The sequence below is a fragment of the Ochotona princeps genome, chromosome 23 (assembly GCF_030435755.1).
Source record: "Ochotona princeps isolate mOchPri1 chromosome 23, mOchPri1.hap1, whole genome shotgun sequence".
NCBI lineage: Eukaryota > Metazoa > Chordata > Mammalia > Lagomorpha > Ochotonidae > Ochotona > Ochotona princeps.
This window is the reverse complement of record NC_080854.1, coordinates 13829175-13852132: the sequence shown is the minus strand read 5'-3', so window position 1 is coordinate 13852132 and position 22958 is coordinate 13829175. Positions and strand designations below refer to the sequence as shown.

Genomic DNA, 22958 nt, shown 5'->3' with positions numbered 1-22958 from the left:
TTTGAAGGTCAGTGTAGCCGGAGCTGCCAATCTGGGACAGGTTTTCAGAGTGAAATGAAACCTTTAATGACAACTCGTCTCTTTTGCAATTATTCATTTTTTGGATTTGGTGAAACATGTTGACTCTCAAAGAATGATCTTGCTTTACTTTTCTCCCCCCATCCAAAAACAAAAACAAACAACAGTGCTATAAAATAAGAAAGAAAAAAAAATTAATCTACCTCTAGCCAAAAGAGCATTTGTAAGAACTATAGGTTGCTTTTTTGTTTGATTGTTGTTGTTTATATTCAAAAGCTACTCAATGTAGTAAATTACTGTATCCTCTTTTGGATAAATGGCTGGAACCTGAAAAACTAAATGTCGGTACTTGATTCTAAGAGATATTTATCACATTCTCTACACCGATGGGAAGAATACACAGACACAATAGGGATTACAAGTTTCTTTGATGAAGTCTCTGTGATTGGAACCACTTTCATGGAACAAGAGATAATCATCCTGCAATAAAGAGTTCCTTTTTGGAAAAATGATTGAAACAAGAGATAATTGGACAAACTAAGGCACTACTTACATAGTTAAAGTGGAAGATAATAAATAAATGCAAACACATAGAGCACGAAGATTCCATCTCCGCTCTCTTTTCATAGAAACAAGTAACGAGCAGACAACCACTTGTACTTTACAAGCCGAAGTCTTCCTTTGACAACCCACAGATCAATGAAATCCTCTTCAAATTAGTTTTGATGTGTTAATGTGTGCGTCCTGAAGTTTCTGTGTACTATTACTCGAATTTTATGTTGCCTTTCCTTTGAATTGTGTCTGGTACTTTGTTGCATGTTAATACAAGGTCATTTGAAACTATGTAAATAAGGAGAATGGTAACTCAAAAGCAGATTATTTCTTAGATAGCTTTATCTTCTCCTACTGTCTTTGGCCTTACACTAGTCAGTAAAAGGTGAAAACTACTTGCATGTCAATTAATTTTCTTGTAGCTGCATTTACAATCTTTAGCAAAACCTAGATGATCAAACTATAGCAAGTAATCAAATTCCAATTTCCACAACCTGCTAAAAAGCACTAATTACTAATTCTAATCTGTCACACTTACACTAACATAATGACCAACAGGTAAAGAAAGAATATTTGAAATGTATGACTGGATGATTTTTTTCACGTATGATGGAATCTAAAACAATCCCTCAGTTTTATCTGACAGGGAATTACTGTCACGTTTGCCTGCCCAATGCTTCCTGTTGGGGGTGAGCGGTCCATTCTTCAGCATGACAAAGTCTGATTTCTGAATGGCTGCTGGTGTCAAAGGGCCTTTCGTATGCTAAGCCTTTTAGTGGCATGGGATAGCTCCATCCTGCTTTCCTCCATTGTTGCAACTGGGCCATGTGACTAACTGATGATTTCAAGGCAAGCTTTGGAATCGTGATGTCTTCCAGAAATTAATATTCCTCCTGGTAATATAATCTTTGTTGACTTGTCTAGTGCAATTTTAATGTCTGAAAAGAGGCAGAGTCTTAATGAAATTTCTGAGCTTGAGTAAAGAGAAGCCTCTTCAAACCAAATTGCTAGCTTCTCTCATGATTAGGTTTTAGAAGTTTAAAAATAAGTCTAACCTGTAGGGAGAACCTGTTGATAGCTTTCATCATGCTCTCTGTAAATTTTTAAATTCTACCCAGAATAGTGACAATTAGACTTTGACCGCAATTTTGCAAAACTGAATCAACTATATCAAAAATGTTATTAGTACCGTTTTTTGCATGTTCAGCTCTTTATCACCCAGCACTATTTTTTTTTTCATCTTTGGAAAATAGTATTCTTGTGCTTGTGAGTCCCAGCATCCATGGTACACTGGAATAAACACAAAACAATCATTTGAAAATTGAAGAAAGTAAAACAGTAGGTTTTTCAGTCTGTGAGTATACTGAGTGATTGCTTGTTTCATGCTTACTCCACATTTAATATGTAAATTTAAGTTTGTTGAAATAGCACCTTCAGCTTCAAAGATTCGAAGGAGAATACATTTTAGTTTGCAGATTCGTTGGCAAAACTGGCCAATTCCAGGATCTTACAGGAATGAGACACACATAGCGCAAGTTAATTTGCTTGAGGAGGTGGGGTGGGGAATTTCCCAAGAGTATTAAGCCACATACATATTCAAAGGCAGACAGGAAGCTCTCTGCAAAGTTCAGCACACGGGGTGTTTTGTAGATTACTGACATTTATTTATATCATCTACAAATTTGCTTTTATTTCTAATTGATGAATAGCTGAGAGCTGAGTGAATCTTGCCACTTGTGTGACCTAGGAGATGAGATGCTGGCTGACTGTTTTGAAACTCTCAGCACACAGCTGGATCACACATCTTTGCCTCCCTTCCCATTTGGTGTAATTATGTGACTGAGTTTCAGCTAATAGGATGCATTTAGCTAATAAGATGTGTTCCTCAGCCAGATTTGGCCCATAAAAGTCTCTCATTCATGATTTTGTCTGCCCATTCTCCATATGCTAGTCTGGCTCAGTCCGTGCTAAACTGAAAATTTAGGATGAAAAGGCTTGAGGCACCAGACAGAATGAGCTTTAGCTCCAGAAACACTATGCAGGAGAACCACCAGTCAGACAGACATATATTGAACTTTATGTGAGTGAGAATTAAACAATATTTAGGAACCATTATGCCTACTCGTTATAGCTAAAACTGATACATTTTGTGACATTATTTTAGTGGCTAGACAGCAAACCGTGAAGAAATTCATCAGAGATGGGAAAGATAGATGTATCCATGATATCCAGAAGCGAACACACTACAAACTGTTTCCATAGAAAACCTAAAGGAAGAGATGAAAACATGAAACTATAGCACTAGTGGGAGAGAAGAAAAAGTTAAAGAGTCGCTCAGAAAACAGTCTGCCAGTTCCCAAACTGGCAATACAAGGGCATTACAGGCATAACACCTGCAACACTGGCATTCCCTAGGGGCGTATGTTCCAGTCTTGGCTGTTCCACTTCCAATCCAGCTCCCTGCTAATGCCCCTGAGAAAGCAGCAGAAGATGGTCCAGACCTTCAGGCCTCTGCACCCATGTGGCAGAGCCAGATGAATTCCTGGCTCCCGGCTTAGGTCAGACCCAGCTCCATCTGTTGCAGCCATTTGTAAATTGAATCAGTGCATAGATGATCTCTCTATATGCCTCCTTCTCTCTCTCTCTCTCTCTCTCTCTCTCTCTCTCTCTCTCGTTCTACTTTTCAAATAAACAAAAATGAATCTTTAGGGGCCCAGCGTGGTGGCCAGCAGCTAAAGACCTCGCCTTGAATGTGCCAGGATCCCATATGGGCACTGGTTCTAATCCTGGCAGCCCTGCTTCCCATCCAGCTCTCTGCTTGTGGCCTGGGAAAGTAGTGCTTCGGATGGCCCAATGCCTTGGGACCCTGCACCCGTGTGGGAAACCTGCAGGAGGTTCCTGGCTCCGGGCTCCTGGCTTCAGATTGGTGCAGCTCCTGCCGTTGTGGTCACTTGGGGAGTGAATCATCAGACGGAAGATCTTCCTCCCTGTCTCTCCTCCTCTCTGTGTATCTGACTTTGCAATAAAAATAAATAAATCTTTAAAAGTCCAAAGATGTGGTTCCTCCATGGAGTGGGCTGTTCTGAAAAATCCTTAATAATGGAAGCTGAATAAAGGGGAGGCAACAGTAGAGTATGAAAGGACCATAAGGTGACTTCAGGTCCTAGAGTGCCCAGGATACTTTTGGCTTCTATCTGTTGTTCTGCCAAAATATTAATAGCATTTACATGACTCACTGTCTGAGACAAAAAAATAGATTATAGGTATGACCTTCCAACCTACAGTCAAGATGCCCTATAGGAAGTTAACTAGGCAGAAGAGAAAAACGTGTAACTAAGAATTCCAGGGACTATCACACCAAAATCTGACATCCTGCTAAGGTGATTATTTTGAAAGAAAGGGAAATACTTCGAGAGTCTTTCCTTTGATTTGTCTTTGTCTGCCTAAAACCTGGACCACCCAAAGAAGAAAATAATTACCGTTGGCCCCTGCCTTGAGTTTCTAGTCACTAAACTCCTATCACAGGAGGAGAGACTGAAGTCCATCCATACACCCGGATACGCATTTCTCACACACCATCGGTCTCTCTACTAGGTGCAAAAAGAATCATTTACAAATTCTTATGTCTCCCAGGCCATTTATGTTCTCCAAACCTTTGACTGCCTTTAAAAGGCTTGCACTATTCCCCTGACATTCCCTGTTCTCCCTAACTCCAGTGGAAGAGAAGTATACAGGCTTCTGAATAATTTGGGGCTAATAGGTAATTATATACCTGTGATTTCCACCCCCCTCCTTCTGCATGCATGTAAATTTGTAAAGCTTTTCCATTTAATCTTTCTCAGTTTATTGCAGTAAATCCTAAACGTGCCTTGTTAGTTTATGTTGGTAGTCTACAAATTGTCATATGGATGTGGGAAAAGTCTAGATGCATTTTCTATGTAAAATGGGTGTGTTTTCCTTCCTTGGAAAGGGAATGAGTTCCATAGGCAAGGAGAAGGACTGAAGCAGGCAAGAAAGCAAGGAAGGAAGGAAGAGAAGAGGGAAAGAAAGAAAAGAGAGAGCGCAAGAAAAAAAGGAAACAGAAAGAAAAAGGGAAAAGCCAGACACAGAAAGACAAACAGCATGAACTCAGTTATAGATGGATTCCAAAGAAGTTGATTTCCAGCTCCCAGTTAATGTGCAGGGGGAAAGAAGCAGGTAACTGGAAAAGTGCTTTGTGCCCTGCCAGCCATATGGGAGACCTTCAGATGGGACTAGAGTTCCCAAGAGCTCCCTCTGGGAATTGAAGCAACTGACAGAGAATTCCCTTTCTCTCTCTCTCTCTCTCTCTCTCTCTCTCTCTCTGTGTGTGTGTGTGTGTGTAGGTGTGTGTGTGTGTGTGTGTCTCCCCCTCTCATTCTGTAGCTCTGTGTTTCAAAGAAATGTCTCTTTTGGCCCCAGCGGCGTGGCCTAGTAGCTAAAGTCTTTGCCTTGCATGCACCAGGATCCCATATGGGCGCCAGTTCTAATCCCAGCAGCTCCACTTCCCATCCAGCTCCCTGCTTGTGCCCTGGGAAAGCAGCCGAGGATGGCTCAATGCCTTGGGACCCTGCACCCGCATGGGAGACCCAGATGAGCTCCTGGCTCCTGGCTCCTGGCTCCGGATCGACTCAGTTCCAGCTGTTGTAGTCACTTGGGGAGTGAATAATCACACAAAATATCTTCCTCTGTCTCTTTTCCTCTCTGTAGATCTGCCTTTGCAATAAAAATAACTAAATCTTTTTTTAAAAAAGGAAAATAAATAAGTGGATCTCATAGAAGTTGAGAGTAGACTGGTGGCCATCAGAATCATGGGAGAGTAGAATGAGATGGGGAAAGGTTGATAAATGGGAACTAAGCTATAATTTTATGGTGTTCTATTCTGCAAGAGAGTGATAGAACAATAAATAGTGCATGTACTGTACATTGTATACAAGCCTGAGGAAGAAAATTTAATATTTCTAACAAAAAGACATGATAGATGAGGAGATAAATGTTTTTAACCTTATTTGATCAGTATTCAAATGTACTGGAAATCACACAGCATGCCACTAATGTGTGTAACTTTTATGCATCAATTTTTTTTTGAAGTAGCGGTGGGCATTTGGCATAGCACTATTGGGATGTCTGCATTCTGGATCAGAGTCCCTAGGTTTCAATCCTGACTCTGTTTCCAATTTTAGCTTCCTGCAAGTGCATACCCTGAGAGGCAGTCAGTGGGCTTGGACCTCACCATCCTCACAAGAGACCTGGATGGAGACCAAGTCTTATGACCTTGGCCTGACTCAGCCCTCACAGGTATGAGTCTTTACAGAGTCACGGAAAGAAAATTCTCTGGTCTGTCTTTCTCAATCACCCACACTTTTGGTTTTGAAATATGTAAAAAACAAGTAAGTTTTGCAAACATAATTTTAAAAAGTAAATCAAAATTTAAAACCAACTCTGGACTTTAATAACTAAATAATGAGAATATTCAGCTATCAGCATGTGCATTCTGACAAAATTCAAATTAAAGAAGAATAAGATTAACACAGAATATCTTAAGAGATCAATTAATGGGAGACCAGGGAACAGGAAATAAGGGAGGAGGGGCAGAGGGAGGAAAAAGATGAGAATCAGAGACATAATTCTGGGAACGTACCTGTGCAGCAGTGGGAAGGATACTGCTAGAGATGCTGTGATGAACGATGCTGTGAGTAGCTGTGATTCAGGTAACTGCTATGCCTTTTAAGAAATCTTGCATTAAAAAAATAACATTTCTTTTTACAGATTTATTGCATTCTTATTGGAACAGCAGATCAGATTTACAGAGAGAAGGAAAGGAGAGACAGAGAGATCTTCCATCCACTGGGTCACTCCCCAAATGGCCTCAACGGCCAGAGCTGCCCCAGCCAGAAACCAGGAGCAAGGAGCTTCTTCCAGGTCTTCCCCGCTGGTGCAGGGTCCCTAGGCCTTGGGCCACCCTCCACTGCTTTCCTAGGCCACAAGCAGGGAGCTGGATGAGAACAGGGGCTGCTGGGATTAGACCCCATACCCATATGGGATCCTGGCGCATTCTAGATAAGGACTTTAGCTGCTAGGCCACTGCACCAAGCCCTGTTTTGTTGTTGTTGTTGTTGTCGTTGTCGTTGTTGCTGTTTGTGTGTTTGTTTTTAATTCAGAATTACTTGAACTTCATAAAACTAGCACAAGTAAGGAAAAAAATCCAAGATGGCTGAATAGGGTGTAGCATTACAAACTGTTACGGGATACACAAGGCACAAAGGAAAAACCACATTTCCAGAGGTCTGACTGATGGACATTTTGGGCGAAGAAGTGATAAAAGATAACAAAGACTTCGTGGGCCAAGAGGAGAGAAGCATGACACTGCTGCGTGTGCAGTCAGCTGGCAGCTGCAAGCCACCATGGGACCACGTCAGAGCAGGGAGAAGCTGCGGGGCGAACCACTGCTGCTGGAGTCAGCTGAGAGGGAATTGAGTATTTTCCGGTGTTCCTGGTTTAAAGTCATAAGTTTCTGGTGACTATTTCTACTTACTGTGTTTTGAGCCTCCTGTATAGGGACTTTGTTGATATTCTCACACATGGATTCTTTTTTTCAGAATGTGTGAAATCAAGGAAAACTCTGAAGTTTCTAGCTTGAACAATCTAGGTGGCAGCTAAGTTACAATAGAGAACGGTGTAGGTTACATGGATTTGGGGGAAGCCCAAGAGTTCAGTTCCAAACACGTAGAATTTGTGACATTGATTAAATATACAGATGAAGATGTTAGGTAAACATGTAAAGCACATGTGTAATTTATGAAAATGGACTGCGGTGAAGATGAAGAGTTGGGAACTGTTCAGATGAGTATGACATTCAAAGGCCATGACACTGGATGAAGTTATCAAGAGAAAAGAAAAGATAAAGAATTAAGCACTGGGCATTCCAGCATCAAGAGGCTGCAAGAGAACGAAGAACCTATAGTGGAGTCTGAAAATAAGCGTCTCTCTGAACTGGTAAGAGAACCAAGGCTGCAGTGGTGTCTTAGAAACCACAGGGAAGGTGATGAAAACTGCGTGGTCAATGATGTCACATTATAGGTGACGTACTATAAAATCTGAGAATTGAGTATCTTGGCTTTTGCAACATGCAGAACATCAGTGATCCTGAGGGACTGGTTTTATGGAGCGATGAGAGGGAAAGTGGCTGACATGTGAGACAAAAATAAGTACGAGTAGTGCATACAGATAATCCTTTAGGGGGGATGTTGTTGCAAAGAGGTGGAGCAGCAGTGCATGGGAAAATGAGTCAAAACAAGCTCAGCTTTTAACAGTGGCAGAAAGGGCAGGATGCTGTGAGCTAAACACAATGTTTCAGGCAACAGTAACATTTATGGTGCTAAAGAGAGGGAGCAGACAAGGGAAAGAACTTGAGCAGTGACTTGCAGTGGTAGAGCATGTGGGACACAGGTGGAAGGGTTAGCTTTTCATGGGGACATCAAAAGAGTTCTTCCACAGTAACTGGAGAGAAGGGAGAGTACATGTGTTTGGCTTCTGATAAATGATAGGGTAGTGGATGCCTGAAGCAGTGGTATTGTTTTTTTTTTTTTTAAAGAGTTTGTTTAAAATGCAGACAGATGGGCCCATCATGATGGCTCAGTGGCTAAATCCTTGCCTTGCACATGCTGGTTCATGTCAGTTTGTGTCCTGGCTGTCCCACTTCCCACTCAGGGAGCTGCCTGTGGCCTGGGAAAGCAGTAGAGGACGGCCCAAAATTTTGGGATCCTGCAACTGTGTGGGAGACCCAGAAGAAACTCCTGGCTCCTGGCTTTGGATAACTGGCCATGGAATTAATCTGGGAAGGAGTGTGAGTCCTCATTAATGATTAGAGAAATGATGGTGGGATAAATGGATTGATAAGGGCAGGTATTGTGGTGCCCATTGAGCTGCCACTTACAAAGTCAACATCCCATATGGCAGCGTAGGTTCAAGTCCAGGCTCTACTGCTTCCAGTCTAGCTTCCTGCTAATGCATCTTGGGAGGCAACACATGACCTCTCAATCTAGAACCACTGCCACCCCATGGGAAACCCTAGAAGGTCTCAGCTCCTGGCTGTAGCCCGTCCCAGCCCTGGTTTTTGCAGGCAGTTGGGCAGTGAGCCAATTGAGAAAAGATTCTCTCTTTCTTTCTGTTACTCTGTCTTGTAGATACAAATAAAATAGCATTTAAAAAAATGATTTGTTTTGCAGGAAATTATGCAGTTCCGCAATAATTTGAATTGTTCTTGCCCCTTACTTATCTTCTGCAAATGTGGCCTATTTGGAAAGTAATGAGTAACTTACATGGTTATCTGTTTTCATTATCTCTGAGACTTCTAGAGTTACATAAAACAATTATTTTTAATTTACAATGAATGTTTTGATTTAAAAAAAATGATTTATTTATTTTTATTGGAAAGAGAGATATGCAGAGAGGAGGAGAGACAGGAAGATCCTCCGTCTGATGATTCACACTTCAAGCAGCCGCAACAGCTGGAGCTGCACTGATCCGAAGCCAGGAGCCAGGAACTTCCTCCAGGTCTTCCATGCCAGTGCAGGGTCCCAAGGCTTTGGGCCGTCCTCAGCTGCTTTCTCAGGCCACAAGCAGGGAGCTGGATGGGAAGCAGAGTCTCTGGGACATGAGCCAGCTACCTCATGCGATCCTGGTACATGCAAAGTGAAGACTTTAGCTGCTGGCTACCACACCAGGGCCCTAAAACAGCATTTTTGAAAAAATGGATTGGTAGTTCTCATAGAAGAGATACAATTTCCTTTTATTTCGTTTTCTACTTATTGTAGATCTTTTTTAAAAATGTAATTTTGTTTTTAATGTTTGCATGGTTGAGAGGGATGCACATCTATTTGGGCCTCCGGTTGGGGTCAGAAGGTTGAGTTATGGAGGAAGTTATGGATAAAACAAATGTTTCTGCTGTGTCAGCTGTGGGGGCAGGAGGGGCTCCTTGCTGGCCAACGACATTAGCTCCCAGGGATGGATGAACCATTCTTTGATGATACCTTAGAGACACTGATGTGAGGAAAATGTTTTGATTATTTGACTAGTTTTGATGATTCTGAAATATCGTCAGCTTTGTTGCACCAGGATTGTCTAATGATTGGCCAAGTCTACCTTAGTGCATCCACAGACCCAGACACTTGCTGCAAAGCTTGCCAGTAGAGCTATTCAACATGTTCTGCTTTCCATCTCCTGACGAGGCACCTGACATCTTCTGCTGGCTTAGATGAGCTGGCTATTATGTCGCCTGTGTATATCTGGGCATGCTGTGGACTCTTCAGGCATCAGCAACTGAGGAGGCTCAGTCCTGTTACATGCATTCCAAGGTTGGACCACGCATTCTGTGATTTCCCCTGTGGCCAGGTGTGAGCCCTGCCATCTAGTTGAGGAGTCCAAGAAACCCTGCCTAGAGTGACCTCAGACTTGACTCTATGTGCAACAGCCAATGCAGGGTCAGGTTCAATTCATCACCCGCACCAGCCAAGGCACATACTGGTGGTTGCAGCTGCCTGGTCAGTTCAGCCTCAAGCCCTGTCTCTCAGGAGAATGTATGGGTACTATGGCCTAACCCAGCCCAATCTGCCACAGGTGTGGTGCTCATACATACCAATGAATGCTGTGTCCTAGTCAGGGCAACCTCCAACAACTTCTACCAAGCTTGCCCCGACTCTGGGTTTTTGCATGTGCTGTGGCCTAGCCTGTACTGTCTGGCATACCATCTGGCTCTCGTGCCCACACATGTGATCACAGTTGCCTGGTCTGTCAAAGCCCGTAGAAGTTACTGCTCACAAGTCATGCATGCCTCTGGTGGTCCCTGTTCCAATACATCCCCAGTTCCTCTTCCCTGGGCAATCCATAGCACTCCCACTTCAGCACTGCACCATGGCATTTGGCATGCCTCGGGGCCAGGCTGATGTGTCCTGGTCACCATCCGCTATTTCCTGCCATACTGTGCTGAGGCATAGTGTTTCCTGAATATCTTTAAATGTGTGTGTGTGTGTGTGTGTGTGTGTGTGTGTGTTTATCTTTTAAAAAAATATACACACACATATTTTATATATATATATATATATTTTTTTTTTTTAAGTAAAACAGGCAACTATGCTGGCTCATCGGTATAGTTAACACAAATTTGGCATTAACTAGGTCCAGAATACCCAGCAGCTAATAACTGATTTCTCCTAGCAGTAGAACACTTGCCTAGGTATGAGACAACATAGGCAGTTGCTTGCAGCCGGGGCTACTCCTCTTTTAGTTCTTTGGTCAGAACTTAGTTACATGGTTATTTTAAGCAATTACAAGGCTGAAAAGGAAATTTTAATGAAGAGGTAAGTAAGCAATCATAGGTTCTATTACTAAGGGAATAGGGGAGTTGGCAAAGTATTTCATTTGTAAGCCAATACATTAGAGTAGGTAATTGTCCTATTTCTTTGATTTTTCTTCTTAAAGATTTATTTATGAGAGAGAGAATCTTCCATTCCTGGCTTACTCCCCAAATGGCCCAAATGGCCAGGCCTGGGCCAGATTCATGTCAGAAGCGGGAGCAGCATCTGGATCTTCCAGGCAGGTGCAGGATCCCAAGGACTTCAGTGATCCTCCACTTTTCCAGGTGTATTATCAGAGAGCTGGATCAGAAGCGGAGCAGCCAGGACTTGAACAGATGCACCTGTGGCAGGTTTTGGGTCACCCCCTCATGCCACAAGGCTGAATCCTAATTCTTTGCTTTAAAAATGCTCATAATTTGCCTTTTTTTTTAAAAAGGCAAATTTATTTATTTATTTATTTATTTATTGTTATTGCAAAGTCAGCTATACAAAGAGGAGGAGAAATAGAGAAGATCTTCCGTCCGATGATTCACTCCCCAAGTGACTACAAAGGTCGGGGCTGTACCGTTCCGAAGTCAGGAGTCAGGAACTTCCTCCAGGTCTCCCACGCCGGTGCAGGGTCCCAGGACTTTGGGCCGTCCTCAATTGCTTTCCCAGACCACAAGCAGTGAGCTGGATGGGAAGCGGGGCTACCGGGATTAGAACCAGTGCCCATATGGGATCCTGGCGCATTCAAGGTGAGGACTTTAGCCGCTAGGCCGCTGTACTGGGCCCCATAATTTGCCTTTGTAAAGTCAGGATGTATAATTGGTAGTGTGTCATGGTTCAGTTGCTGCCATTTTCCCTTTGTTAATAATACAGAAACTAATGACGTATTTTACAGTTGGTGACATTTTCCATTGGAAGAAATGTGGTAGTATTTTCCAAGACATACTGATGGGGTGGGATAGATTTGCTTGGGGTGGGAGAAACAGAAGGAGTATAATTAGTTTGGTGTTCTACGTGTTGTATTTAAAGTTAAGGAGCTGAACATTTCCAGAGCTAGAAATCCCATCATGTGATGATGCCAGGGATGGAATTCAGATTGGGAATTCCTTACTTTCTGAGGATCTAGATAGTTAGTGCCTTTTGTTTTTCAAACATAATTTCAAGTGGCAGTTCTTCACTGTAGGAAGAAATTATTTTATGTGCTGCCAACACCTCAGCAGCCCTAACAGATGTCATGATATTTTGTTAAAAACGGTAAGGTATTAGTTCAAGGATTTCAATGAAATTACCCGTGAAAAAGAAGTGATTTTTAAAAAAACTAGCTGGTAACTGGTGATGGTGGAATTTTGTCACATCTGTAGAAATTGTATATGAAAATTCTAATAGAAATGTCTGGTTTTAATGTATCTTTTTGGGATAATTTATTAAAGATTCCTGTGCAAGGAGAAAAATTGAACACGGACAATTTCAGATTCATTGTAAATTACACATGCCCCCAGAAAGACTACACTAAATGTTTCTTTTGGCCACCATTCATGGAAGACAAGCAAAAAGTAGAGTCATTACACATTTTAACGTTCCTATTTGAGATTATAAGATGGTATTTGGAGTAGACATCTTATTAAGCTTATTGCTTAAACTTATAGCTTGAGTGAAATTGTTAACATAAATGCATGTAGCAAATGATTTCTATTTTATTTTCTGGTATACATCCTGAATTTGAAATATGAGAAATAAGGAAATGAAATTGGATTTTACTTTTTTCAACACAAGCCTGGCAAAGGGTAAATTTATGCTATGAGGTCTCTTGTCAGTGAGACCGACTCCCCGCATTCAAAATCCCACTGAGAATTTCAGGAAATGGCACTTACTCAAAGACCCTGGAAATCTGAAAGATCTATAGAATCAACCACAGTAAACATCGATGCTTTATTATGCTAAGTAGTTATATTTAAACAGTGATGTTTATATAATCTGACATACAGTATTAAGGAACAACTTTGTTTCCTCATTTATTCTGCACATCTTTTGAGACCTATTACCTGTTGTGGTATTGGAGAAATGATCAGCAAAAACAGATAAGGTCCTTGTGTTCAGAAAATGTTACATTTCTGGGGAAAGGGTTTAAATTAAAACTGAAGCCTGGGTGGGGTGGTGAAGGAAAAGCATATGGCACGAGGGAACCCTACGTGAAAATCCAGTGTGGTCAGAATTTAGAGAAGTATTGTTTGTAAGAGTATCAGGGGTAAATATGTTTTTGGCTACAGACAAGTGAAGGTTTAAGCAATTAAACCATTTATTATCTCATATAACAGGAAATCTGGCAGTGTTTTAAACAGGATTAGTTTACAGGTTGGTTGTTTTCAGCTCAATGAGGTCATTAAAACTCAAGACTTTCTACGTCTCTCTTCCTCCATCCGTTCCCATTGTCTAACTTCACGTGCATGTTCCATCATGCTCTAAAAGGCCGCCCTGTAGACATTGGGTACACAGGGCTGCCTGCAAAAGCAGCCAGGGAGACATTTCTGTGTGTCTCCTTCATTCAGAAGCGTTTTTCTTTCAGAAGTATTTCAGATGCCCCTGGCCTTGCTCATGAACACGTGCTACTAGCTGCAAAAGACCATGGAAAACAAGTATGCAGTAATTTTCATCTCTGTATTAGGAGTCAGGCTCTGTCAGTAGGGTGAGGGGTTGTGGGGTAGAGCTTGAAGGAAGCGACTCAGAGCTGTGATCTGAGGGGTGAGGGCGATGACCAGGAAGCGGTAAGGAAAATGAGCCATTGAGGGCAGGCTAGAAGAATGGCTAATAGGCACAGTGCAAATTAAAACTGAAGAGAAAGATGAATGACATGGAGACAAGGTGAAGGAATGAGACCAGTTTTGGTCTTGTGTCTTTATCCTGAGAGCATGGTTTGCCTTTGCAGGGATTTACACAAGTGATAGAACAGAAATAGAACCAGAAATACTTTCATAAGCTCGCAGGGCTGTTGCAAATGTCTAAGTAAAAGCGAGAAGACACTCATTCGTTTAGCAATTCGTTTAAACCTGACATTCCTTATGTAATCAATCTCTAGTGCAGAAGCAGAACACTGCTTCCTGGAAGCTTGGCTAAGAAAGCAAGGAAAAGTTTCGTCTACAGCTGAAGGGAAACTGATCGTGTTTCTCAGAAGTTCCCCTCCTTCTTTTGTAACTCACATTTATCCCAGAAATGTTACAAAATACTGAAATGTAAACAAACATGCTAAAGAGGAAAAACAAAGCAGGGAAGATGCATGGGGGTTTTTGAAGTGGGGTCCAAATTACAGATAAGGGCAATCAGAAACAGATAACACAAGAGACTTGGAAGAGAAAGTGAGGGAAGAGTCAAGCTGCTTGCAGGTAGAGTATTGTAAACACCAGGAACAGCTCTCAGGCATAAAGGGACATCAAGTGCGAAGGCCTTCAGATAGGAAATTGCCTGGTATATTCTGGGACCATCAAGGAAACCAGTGGGTCTGGACTGCAGTGGACAGACAGTTGTGGAGCAGAAAGTCAAAGAACCGTCAGACGTCCTACTGCCCTGAGCTTTAAACGTCCTCATCAGGTCTTTGGCTTTTCTTCTGGTTAGGTAGGAAGCCCTTGGGAGGGTTTAGCCCGTGGGAATGGCACAATCTGTTTCACTTTTGACTGCTGTGCAGAAGCCGCTGGGACACCATTGCAAGAATGCATGCGAGAGGTGGCAGAGTTCTGGATCAGGACAGCAACAACAGAAAGCAGGGCAGGGAGTCACTCGCTGGACATCTTCTAAAGATTAAAGAGAAAGGTAAAAGCAAGAGAGGAAGAAAGAACCCAAGGAAATTGGGAATATTCAAGCCAAGAATATATTAATAACATGAAATCATTTTTTTGAGGAATATGCATTAAAATCTCTTTAAAATTTCAGTATTCCTCAGAATATTATTTGGGATTTAAGGCTAAGGATACTAAGTGAATGAAAAGCTGCATGAAACTACTGAGGCTCCATGTAAGGTCAGCCCATACTCACTGGTAGTAAAACAATTGTCAGGTTACTGCCGTGTGTAGCTCATTGACTCAAAATTTAACCCACAAAAATTATCCAAAATGGATGATAAGCTTAAATGTAAAAGATAAAATTTAAAAATTTCAAAAGAAAACAGAAGATCTTTAGGTTCTAAGATTGATGAATAGTACTTCCACAAATACACAATCCACACATTTTTTTAAAAGCCTTATTTAATTTTTGGGTCCAGCGTGGTAGTCTAGTGGCTAAAGTTCTTGCCTTGCAGGTGCTGGGATACCAAATGGCCATTGGTTTGTATCCTGGCTGCTCCACTTCCCATCCAGCTCCCTGCTTGTGGCCTGGGAAAACAGCCAAGGACGGCCTAAGGCCTTGGGTCCCTGCACCTGCGTGGGAAACCCGAAAGAGGCTCCTGGCTCCTGGCTTAGGATCAGCTTAATTGTGGCTGTTGCAGCCACTTGGGGAGTGAATCAACAGACGGAAAATCCTTCTCTCTGTCTCTCCTCCTCCTCTGTGCATATCTGACTTTCCAATAAAAATAAATAAATCTTGAAAAAAAAAAAAGGCAGAGTGAAAGCACTTGTCTAGTCACTATTTCACTTCCCAAATGGCCACAACAGTTGGGGAAAGAGAAGGAAAGGACTGAAAACAGAACCAATAGTTCTGTCTGGGTTTCCATGTGAGTGGCAAGAACTCGAGTGCTTGCGCCAGCACGCTCTGCACTGGCACGCAACTGGATTGGAAGTGGAGGAACTGGGACTAGAACTGGCATGTCCAATACAGAAAGTGGGGATTCTCAGCAGCAGCCTAACTGGGATCCCAGTACCCACTACACACTTCTGACGTATTATAGCTCTCCTAAAATGAAAATAGTGACACTACCAAATGTTGCTAAGGATATGGAGAAATTAGATCTCTTCTATATTTCTGGTGTAAATATCAAATGGTACAATCACCCTGGGAGACAGTTCAATAGTTTGTTTCCAAAATGTATTTTAAAATGGATCATTTTGGGTCCGGCATGATAGCACAGCTGTTAAAGTCCTTGCCTTGAATGTGCTGGGATTCCATATGAGTGCCGATTCTAATCCCAGCTGCTCCACTTTTCATCCAGTTCCCTGCTTGTGGCCTGGGAAAGCAGTCTAGGAAGGCTCAAGGCCTTTGGGCCCTGCACCCGCTTGGGAAACCTGGAGGAGGTTCCTGGCTCTGGATTGGCGCAGCACCGGCTCCTGGGTTCAGATCATCTTAGCTCTGGTGATTCTGGCTGCTTAGGGAAAGAATCAGCAAATGGAAAATCTTTCTGTCTGTTCTCTCTGTAAATCAGCTTTTCCAATAAAAATAGATACATTAAAAAAAATTTGAACTCAGCCACTTCAATATGGGATATGGGTATTCCAAGAGACAATTTAACTGCTATGCTAAATGCCTGCCGCCAGGAACCTGGCAACTAAATATACCATACAAGACAGCAGTTGCACTTTTGTGTGTTTCTCATCTCTGCGAAACAACCATTTATAACCACACAAAAATCTGTACATGACTCTTGCAGCTGTTTGCAGTAGTCAAAAGCGGGGAACAATAAAAATGTTAGTGAACGATCAAACAGTGATGTATCCATTCCATAGCATACTAGCCGGCAGAAGAAAGAAATAAACGATCAACAGATGCAACACATTAGAAGGGTCTCAAGGGCATTAAGCTGACTGAAAGAAATCAATCTCAAAAGATCAGGGGCAGCAATGTGGCATAGTGCATTAAGCTTCTACCTGCCAAGTGGGCACCCTATAAGGGTAGCCCTTTGAGTCTCAGCTGCTCCACTTTCATCCTGTTAATGCACCTGGGAAAGCAATAGAGGAATGCCTCAGCATTCACGTGGGAAACCCAGATGAAACTCTTGGCTCCTGATTGCAGCCCAGCCCAGCCCAGCCCCAGCTGTTGACACCATTTGGGGAGTGAACCACAGATGAAAGATTTTGTCTCCTCTTTTTCTGTAAGTATGCCTTTAAAATACACCTTTTTTTTTTTTTTTTAAACAAAATCTCTAAAGGCCTCATAGTGCATGAGTCTATGTGGCATTTTCAAACTGTCAAAATTATAAATGCACACAGAATAGTGATCATGTGGGATTAAGAGGGAGGGTTTTACTATGAAGTGGTAGCCCTAAGAGATCTTTGTGGAGATGGAGTAGCTCTGTATTTGTTCGTGTTGGTGGGTAAAACAATTGCCAAACGTAACGGGACTAAGCAGGTACTTTATGCAATGTTGGGCTCCTGGTCTGATATGCTACTGATACGCTACTGATCCCATGGGGGATCCTGGTTGACAGCCACACACCACCTTTGTGTACTACACCTATAACATCTGTAACCGAATTCGTTCAAAACAAAATATTTAAAGGAAAATTCCTTTGCACTAGCTCTCTTGCTTTTGTCCTTGCTTGTGCATTTTCTCTTTCCTTGGATATAACTTTCTTGCTTTCTTCCCTTCCCTCATATATTGAGCTTTCCTTCAATTGGCCAGAATGAAGAATCAGATCATTCTCCCACCTCCTGTGAAGCCTATTCATTTAATTGATATTTCATTTGCCTGTGCTGAGTTTTAAAAGCAGGGATCTTCCAACTCTTTAAATTTCCTAAGTAAGCAAACCCACACAGGAACCTGCTTTATATTTTGTATGAGCCACAGCTAACTCTTGTTTTGTAAGGCCAGGAGCCCACAATAAAACAAAAATTACCAAAATTTTTCTCAGAAGAGATACTTTTCATCTTACATGCATAGAGCATGAAGAGTGTCTCTGGATTGTGATCACATATTCACAATTTCCTGAGAAAATAACGATATCAAATATGATTTCTCATACACATCCATAAAGCTCTCCCTGAAACCAGTCTTTCAGGCCATGTGTCCAGGTTTGGGGCTTGGAAAATATGATATCATTGCAACTACAGAACACCAAACTGGAGACAGCCCTGTCCTGAGGGCTTGTGGACAGAATCTGGCAACACTTTGGAAAAGTACTACTTTAGGTTCTCAAAGACCCGAAGAGCCCTCTGGCTCCTACAGTGGGCTCAGCCCCAGATAGTCTGAGTTCTTTGAAAAATTATGAGTTGCAGGTGTTCAAATTTTCAAGTATTTTCTTATGTTCTTTTCATTATCGTTGCAAATAACCGGTCTCAACATCCAACAAGCATTATATGCGAGGACAGTAACTTTCCATTCAGGGCATTTTTTCTTTTTTTCTTTTTTTGTCTCATCCATTTTCTTAAAAAAAAAAATCTGTTTGAAACAAATCCGTCGCCTCTTTTCTCAAGATGGCTTTAGAAAGAAAGCAAACTCGCAGAGGACGCCGCGAGGTTGCGGTTAAAAGAGCTTGAGAACGAAGGAAGTTGGATCCTCGCGGCGATCCGTCCTCCTCATTCTGGCGTTCGCCGGCGGCAACATGGCGGCGGTGTCAATGTCAGTGGCGCTGAGGCAGGCGTTGTTGGGCAGAAGGGCAGTGGCAGCGGCTGCCCTTTCCGTTGCCAAGGTTCCAACCAGGTAATAGCATCGCTAGGCTTCTCTTTCGGACTCCTCAGGCCCCTCCAGTCTCTGGTGGCTGAGTCCCGGAGGAGCCCTCCGGGAAAGCGTCCTGCGCTGACCCTTTGCTCGGGAGAGGGCGGGCGGTCGCGGGGACCAGCCGCGTTCCCCCGGGCCATGGCCGGGCGAGGGGGACGCTTGAGGGCGAGCCTCGGGGCCTTGGAAGTCCAGGAACCTGGTGGCCGAGGGAGAGGGGGGCTTTCGCTCGCCGAGTCCTGAGCCCATAGAAGGGGGAGGAGTCGCAGTCGCCCCCCACTTTCTGGTGGTCACCTGTTGGCCCCACCACCCCTGTCCCTTCTGGAAGGTTAGGCTCGTGTCATCCGTTCTTGTGTGGCTTTAAGTGGTCTTGAGCGAACGACTGAGCGGGAAGCGTGTTTTATCGTTCGGCTTTCTTGGGAGGAAAACCTGTTTGGAATTCGGCATTAATCAAACGGTGGCTGCTGTTAGTATTGGAAGGTCATTTTGAAAAGGCTTGTGGTAATGCCCCCGAGGTTTCCCAGGACATACTTGATTAAAGACCCACAGTTATTCAGGGACAGTTTTGTTTTGCATTTTTCTGATTTTTTTTTTTTCCCTTTCTCGGATTGCTTTACTTCATCCTCTATTTGCTTATTTCTGCGAATGTCCTTAAATGATTATAGAACTAATGTTGTACTTACCTACACCTGAAAAGCATTTTTTCCTGAAAAGCATTGTTCTGTTTTGTTCTTGGAGCCCTGTTGCCTCTGCAGTGGAGCTGCAGCTGGATGGAGATGTGAAGCTTGTGGGAGATGAACATTGAAAGGAGAGTCTAACTGAATGTTAATCAAGCTAATAAAGAGGAATAGAGAGAAAGTGTTCATTAGAAGGAATTTGGGGAGGTTTTTTTTTTTTTTTTTGGCTAGGATTTTCAGCTGTGTGTGTTGGTTGGGAAAGAGGATGAGAAGGCTTGAAGACAGTAGTGGAACAATACTTAACGTAATACAGTTATAGAAAACAGAGTCTCACGTTGGACAAAGGTATATAAGTGTGTCCTAAGTATATGGCTGGAACGTGTATCAAAGCTCTGCTGCACCCACCACTAGTTAACCACTTTGCGCTAATTTAGCAGTGACCCAGCTTGGTAATCACCCCCCACACCTTTCTGCCAATATTATTGGGATTGATTTTTGCATTCCTGGGTAGTGATGTATTCATAATCGCCATAGGACTGAATACGTTTTAAGGGCCCACTATGCCTGGCTGAGGTAAACAAGCGGGCTTCTCTTGAGTCACAGTGACTTTGTCAGCAATCCTCATGATGGATGTTAAGAGGCTATTTCATTTCGGAGATGGGGAGTAATTACTACACGTATCCAAAGTTGCCTGTGTGTTATAAGAGATTTGAAGGGGTGAACCTTGTGTAATAGCTTAAGCTGTTGCTTTCTATGCACCATCCTGGATTTGAGAGCCAGTTGGAGCCTCCAGCTGCTCCACTTGCTATTCTCCTCTGCTAATGCATCCCAGGAGGTAGTAAGTGATGATGGCTCTGGTTGCTGCCACTCAAGCCCTGACTGTTTGTAGGTGTTTGGGTAGGGGACCAGGGAATGGAAACATGGACTCTGTTAGATTGCCTTTCAAATAATTGGGATTAAGTAAACACTAGAGATTTGAAAGTAACATTTTACTTTCAAAAAACTTTTTTTAAACGATCTTAAAAAAAAGATTGATTTATTTGAAAGGCAAAGTGAAAAAGATTTTTCATCTGCTAGTTTACTCCTTAAGTGCTCAGGATGGCCTGGACTGGTCCTGGTGAAAGCCAGGAGCCAGGATCTCCATCCAGGTCTTTGAAATGGGTGGCAGGAGCTCAATTGTTTAAGCCATTCTCTTCTGCTTCCCAGACACAGCGGAGAGTTGAGGCAGAGCCTGAGCAGCCGGAACTCTCAGCTGAAACTTCTGTGTAAGATATGGACATCCCAGGTGTGCTCCACCACTGCTCCTGGCACATGTGCATTTTATTTATGAAAGGCAGAATTACAGAGTATAGAGAGCAGGAGAGAAAGAGGATCTTCTATCCACTGGTTCACTCCTCAGATGACCACAATGACCAGAGCTGGGCCAGTCTGAAGCTGGGAGCTAGGAACTTCCTCTGGATCTGCCACATCGATGCAGAGCCTCAAGGCCTTGGGCCATCCTCCTCTGCTTTCCCAGGCCGTTACCAGGATGCTGGACCAGAGGACTAGCATTCTGGACATGAACCAGCACCCATTCAGGATGCTGGCACCACAGGCAGAGCCTTAGCTTATTACACCATGGTGCCGGCCCTGCATTTATTAAGAAAGTTTTTTTTGTATGCGTACTATGTGATGTCTTGCTGCATATATACGTGGTGTAATAACCAGTCAGAGTAAATGTTTCTTCAAGTTTTTATTTAAAATTTGTTCAAATTCTTATATGTCTTCAAATTCTCAGTTACATCAGCTTAAAACATTTAAGACAAGGAAAACAATTTTAAGTATAGGTTAACACACTTAGAACCTTTTCATGTGTTTTTTTTAACCCCGAAAGGTTATAATCATCTCACTTTGAAGGAAATTTACAGTTCCTTTACCTTACATATTACTTGTTTTCATCCCTAAGCACTGTTTTTTCCATGAGGATTTTAGAGTAATAAGGCTGAGCAGGTGGTAAGGCAAGAATGAGGGAACTGAAATAAAGGAACTTCAGTGCATGGAAGCAGTTGGCTGCTACATTAACTTCCATGAATTCAATTGTAATGTATCAGTAAAAAGCAAAACAGCTATTAATCTGCAAGTAAGAGACAAAAAAATTAAATGGTGGAGATGGTTCAGCTGATACTGAATCGGGCACTTTGGTATCAGACAGCAATAGTTAAGACTCGGGATGTTTTCTATAGTGGTTTGATTTCAGTATTTATTTGCTCATGCTGCCCAGCTTTGTATCCTCACTTCTCCGTTTGCATTAGGTCTGCTGTATGTGGCAAAGTTCTTAGAGCTGTGGATGCTCAGAAGTGTTCATGCTTGCGTTGGGAACCAAGTAGATGAACCTCTTAATGAGATTTGCGTTGAAGTTCAATCTCTAGCTTTATTGTCTTATTTTTCAAAATAAACAGTATGAAATTGAGTCTCCCTGGACCTCCTGTAATGAAGTGATCCTGAGATTGATGAGAATTCGGTATATATTGCACCTTGATGGGGAACAAGCTCTTCCCAGATTTGAGAATCATTTAGAACATTTTAAGTTAAATTGTATATGTGCTGTCGAAGTGAGCGCCATTTTAGGATAAATTGATTGACTGACCTAGCTTCTCTGAAGCGGAAGCCAGGCCTTGTCTGAAGGACAGTTCCTTCTGCTGTTGCCGTGACTGAGACAAATTTTGAGAGCTTGAAATGTTTTGCGATAGAGCTTCATAGGTTTATTTTTCTTACTTCTCCCAAAAACACCCAAGTTTCATTGGTGTGTTTTCATCAGTTGCAGACGTATTTGTTGAATGCTTTGGAAAGAAAGCTGAATATTTCAAAAATACAAGTAGTAGAATAAAGAGTCTGGCAAATAGTAAACCCTCCTTAAATTTTTAGTATTGAGCCTGAATATATATATATAACTTATACAATTTTTTTTTTAAAGATTTATTTTTATTACAAAGTCAGATATACTGAGAGGAGGAGAGACAGAGAGGAAGTGGAGCTGCTGGGATTAGAACCAGCGGCCATATGGGATCAAGGCGAGGACCTTAGCCACTAGGCCATGCTGCCGAGCCCCATAACTTACACAATTTTAAAATTCTGGTGGCAGGTATTCTGGTATCTGGTATGTTTGCTTAGCATCTTCCTGCTTCCTGTGCTAGAACTGTGTATCCTTAAGCATTGGCCATATAACTTGTTTGGTCATTAAATGTGAGTGGAAATGTGTCTGTAGCCACATTGAAACTACAAATTGTCCTGTATTTTTTTTTTTAAAGATTTATTCATTTTATTACAGCCAGATATACACAGAGGAGGAGAGACAGAGAGGAAGATCTTCCGTCCGATGATTCACTCCCCAAGTGAGCCGCAACGGGCCGATGCGCGCCAATCCGATGCCGGGAACCTGGAACCTCTTCCAGGTCTCCCATGTGGGTGCAGTGTCCCAATGCATTGGGCCATCCTCAACTGCTTTCCCAGGTCCCAAGTAGGGAGCTGGATGGGAAGTGGAGCTGCCGGGATTAGAACTGGCGCCCATATGGGATCCCGGGGCTTTCAAGGCGAGGACTTTAGCCGCTAGACCACGCCGCCGGGCCCACATTGTCCTGTATTTTGCCATGTTCCTGTTTATTCTGATGTCAGATGGGCAGATCCCAGGTGAAATCTGCTGTTTAGGTAAGTCCTTGCGATGTAGACCACATGCAACAAAGCAAAGCAAAAACCAGGAGTTGATATGAAATATCAGTTGAGTGACAAATCATTGTTGTGGTCC

General features: G+C 42.6%; 1 protein-coding gene across 1 annotated transcript in view; it reads left to right on the top strand.

Annotated features, from left to right (window-relative positions):
- Positions 1-18330: 18330 nt before the first annotated feature.
- NDUFS4 (NADH:ubiquinone oxidoreductase subunit S4) overlaps positions 18331-22958 on the top strand; it is a 93715-nt gene continuing 89087 nt past the window's right edge. The window contains exon 1 of the mRNA XM_004583697.3: positions 18331-18485. Within this exon, the coding sequence (XP_004583754.1) occupies positions 18388-18485 (98 nt within the window). The 5' untranslated portion in view covers positions 18331-18387. The remainder of the gene's footprint in view (positions 18486-22958) is intronic.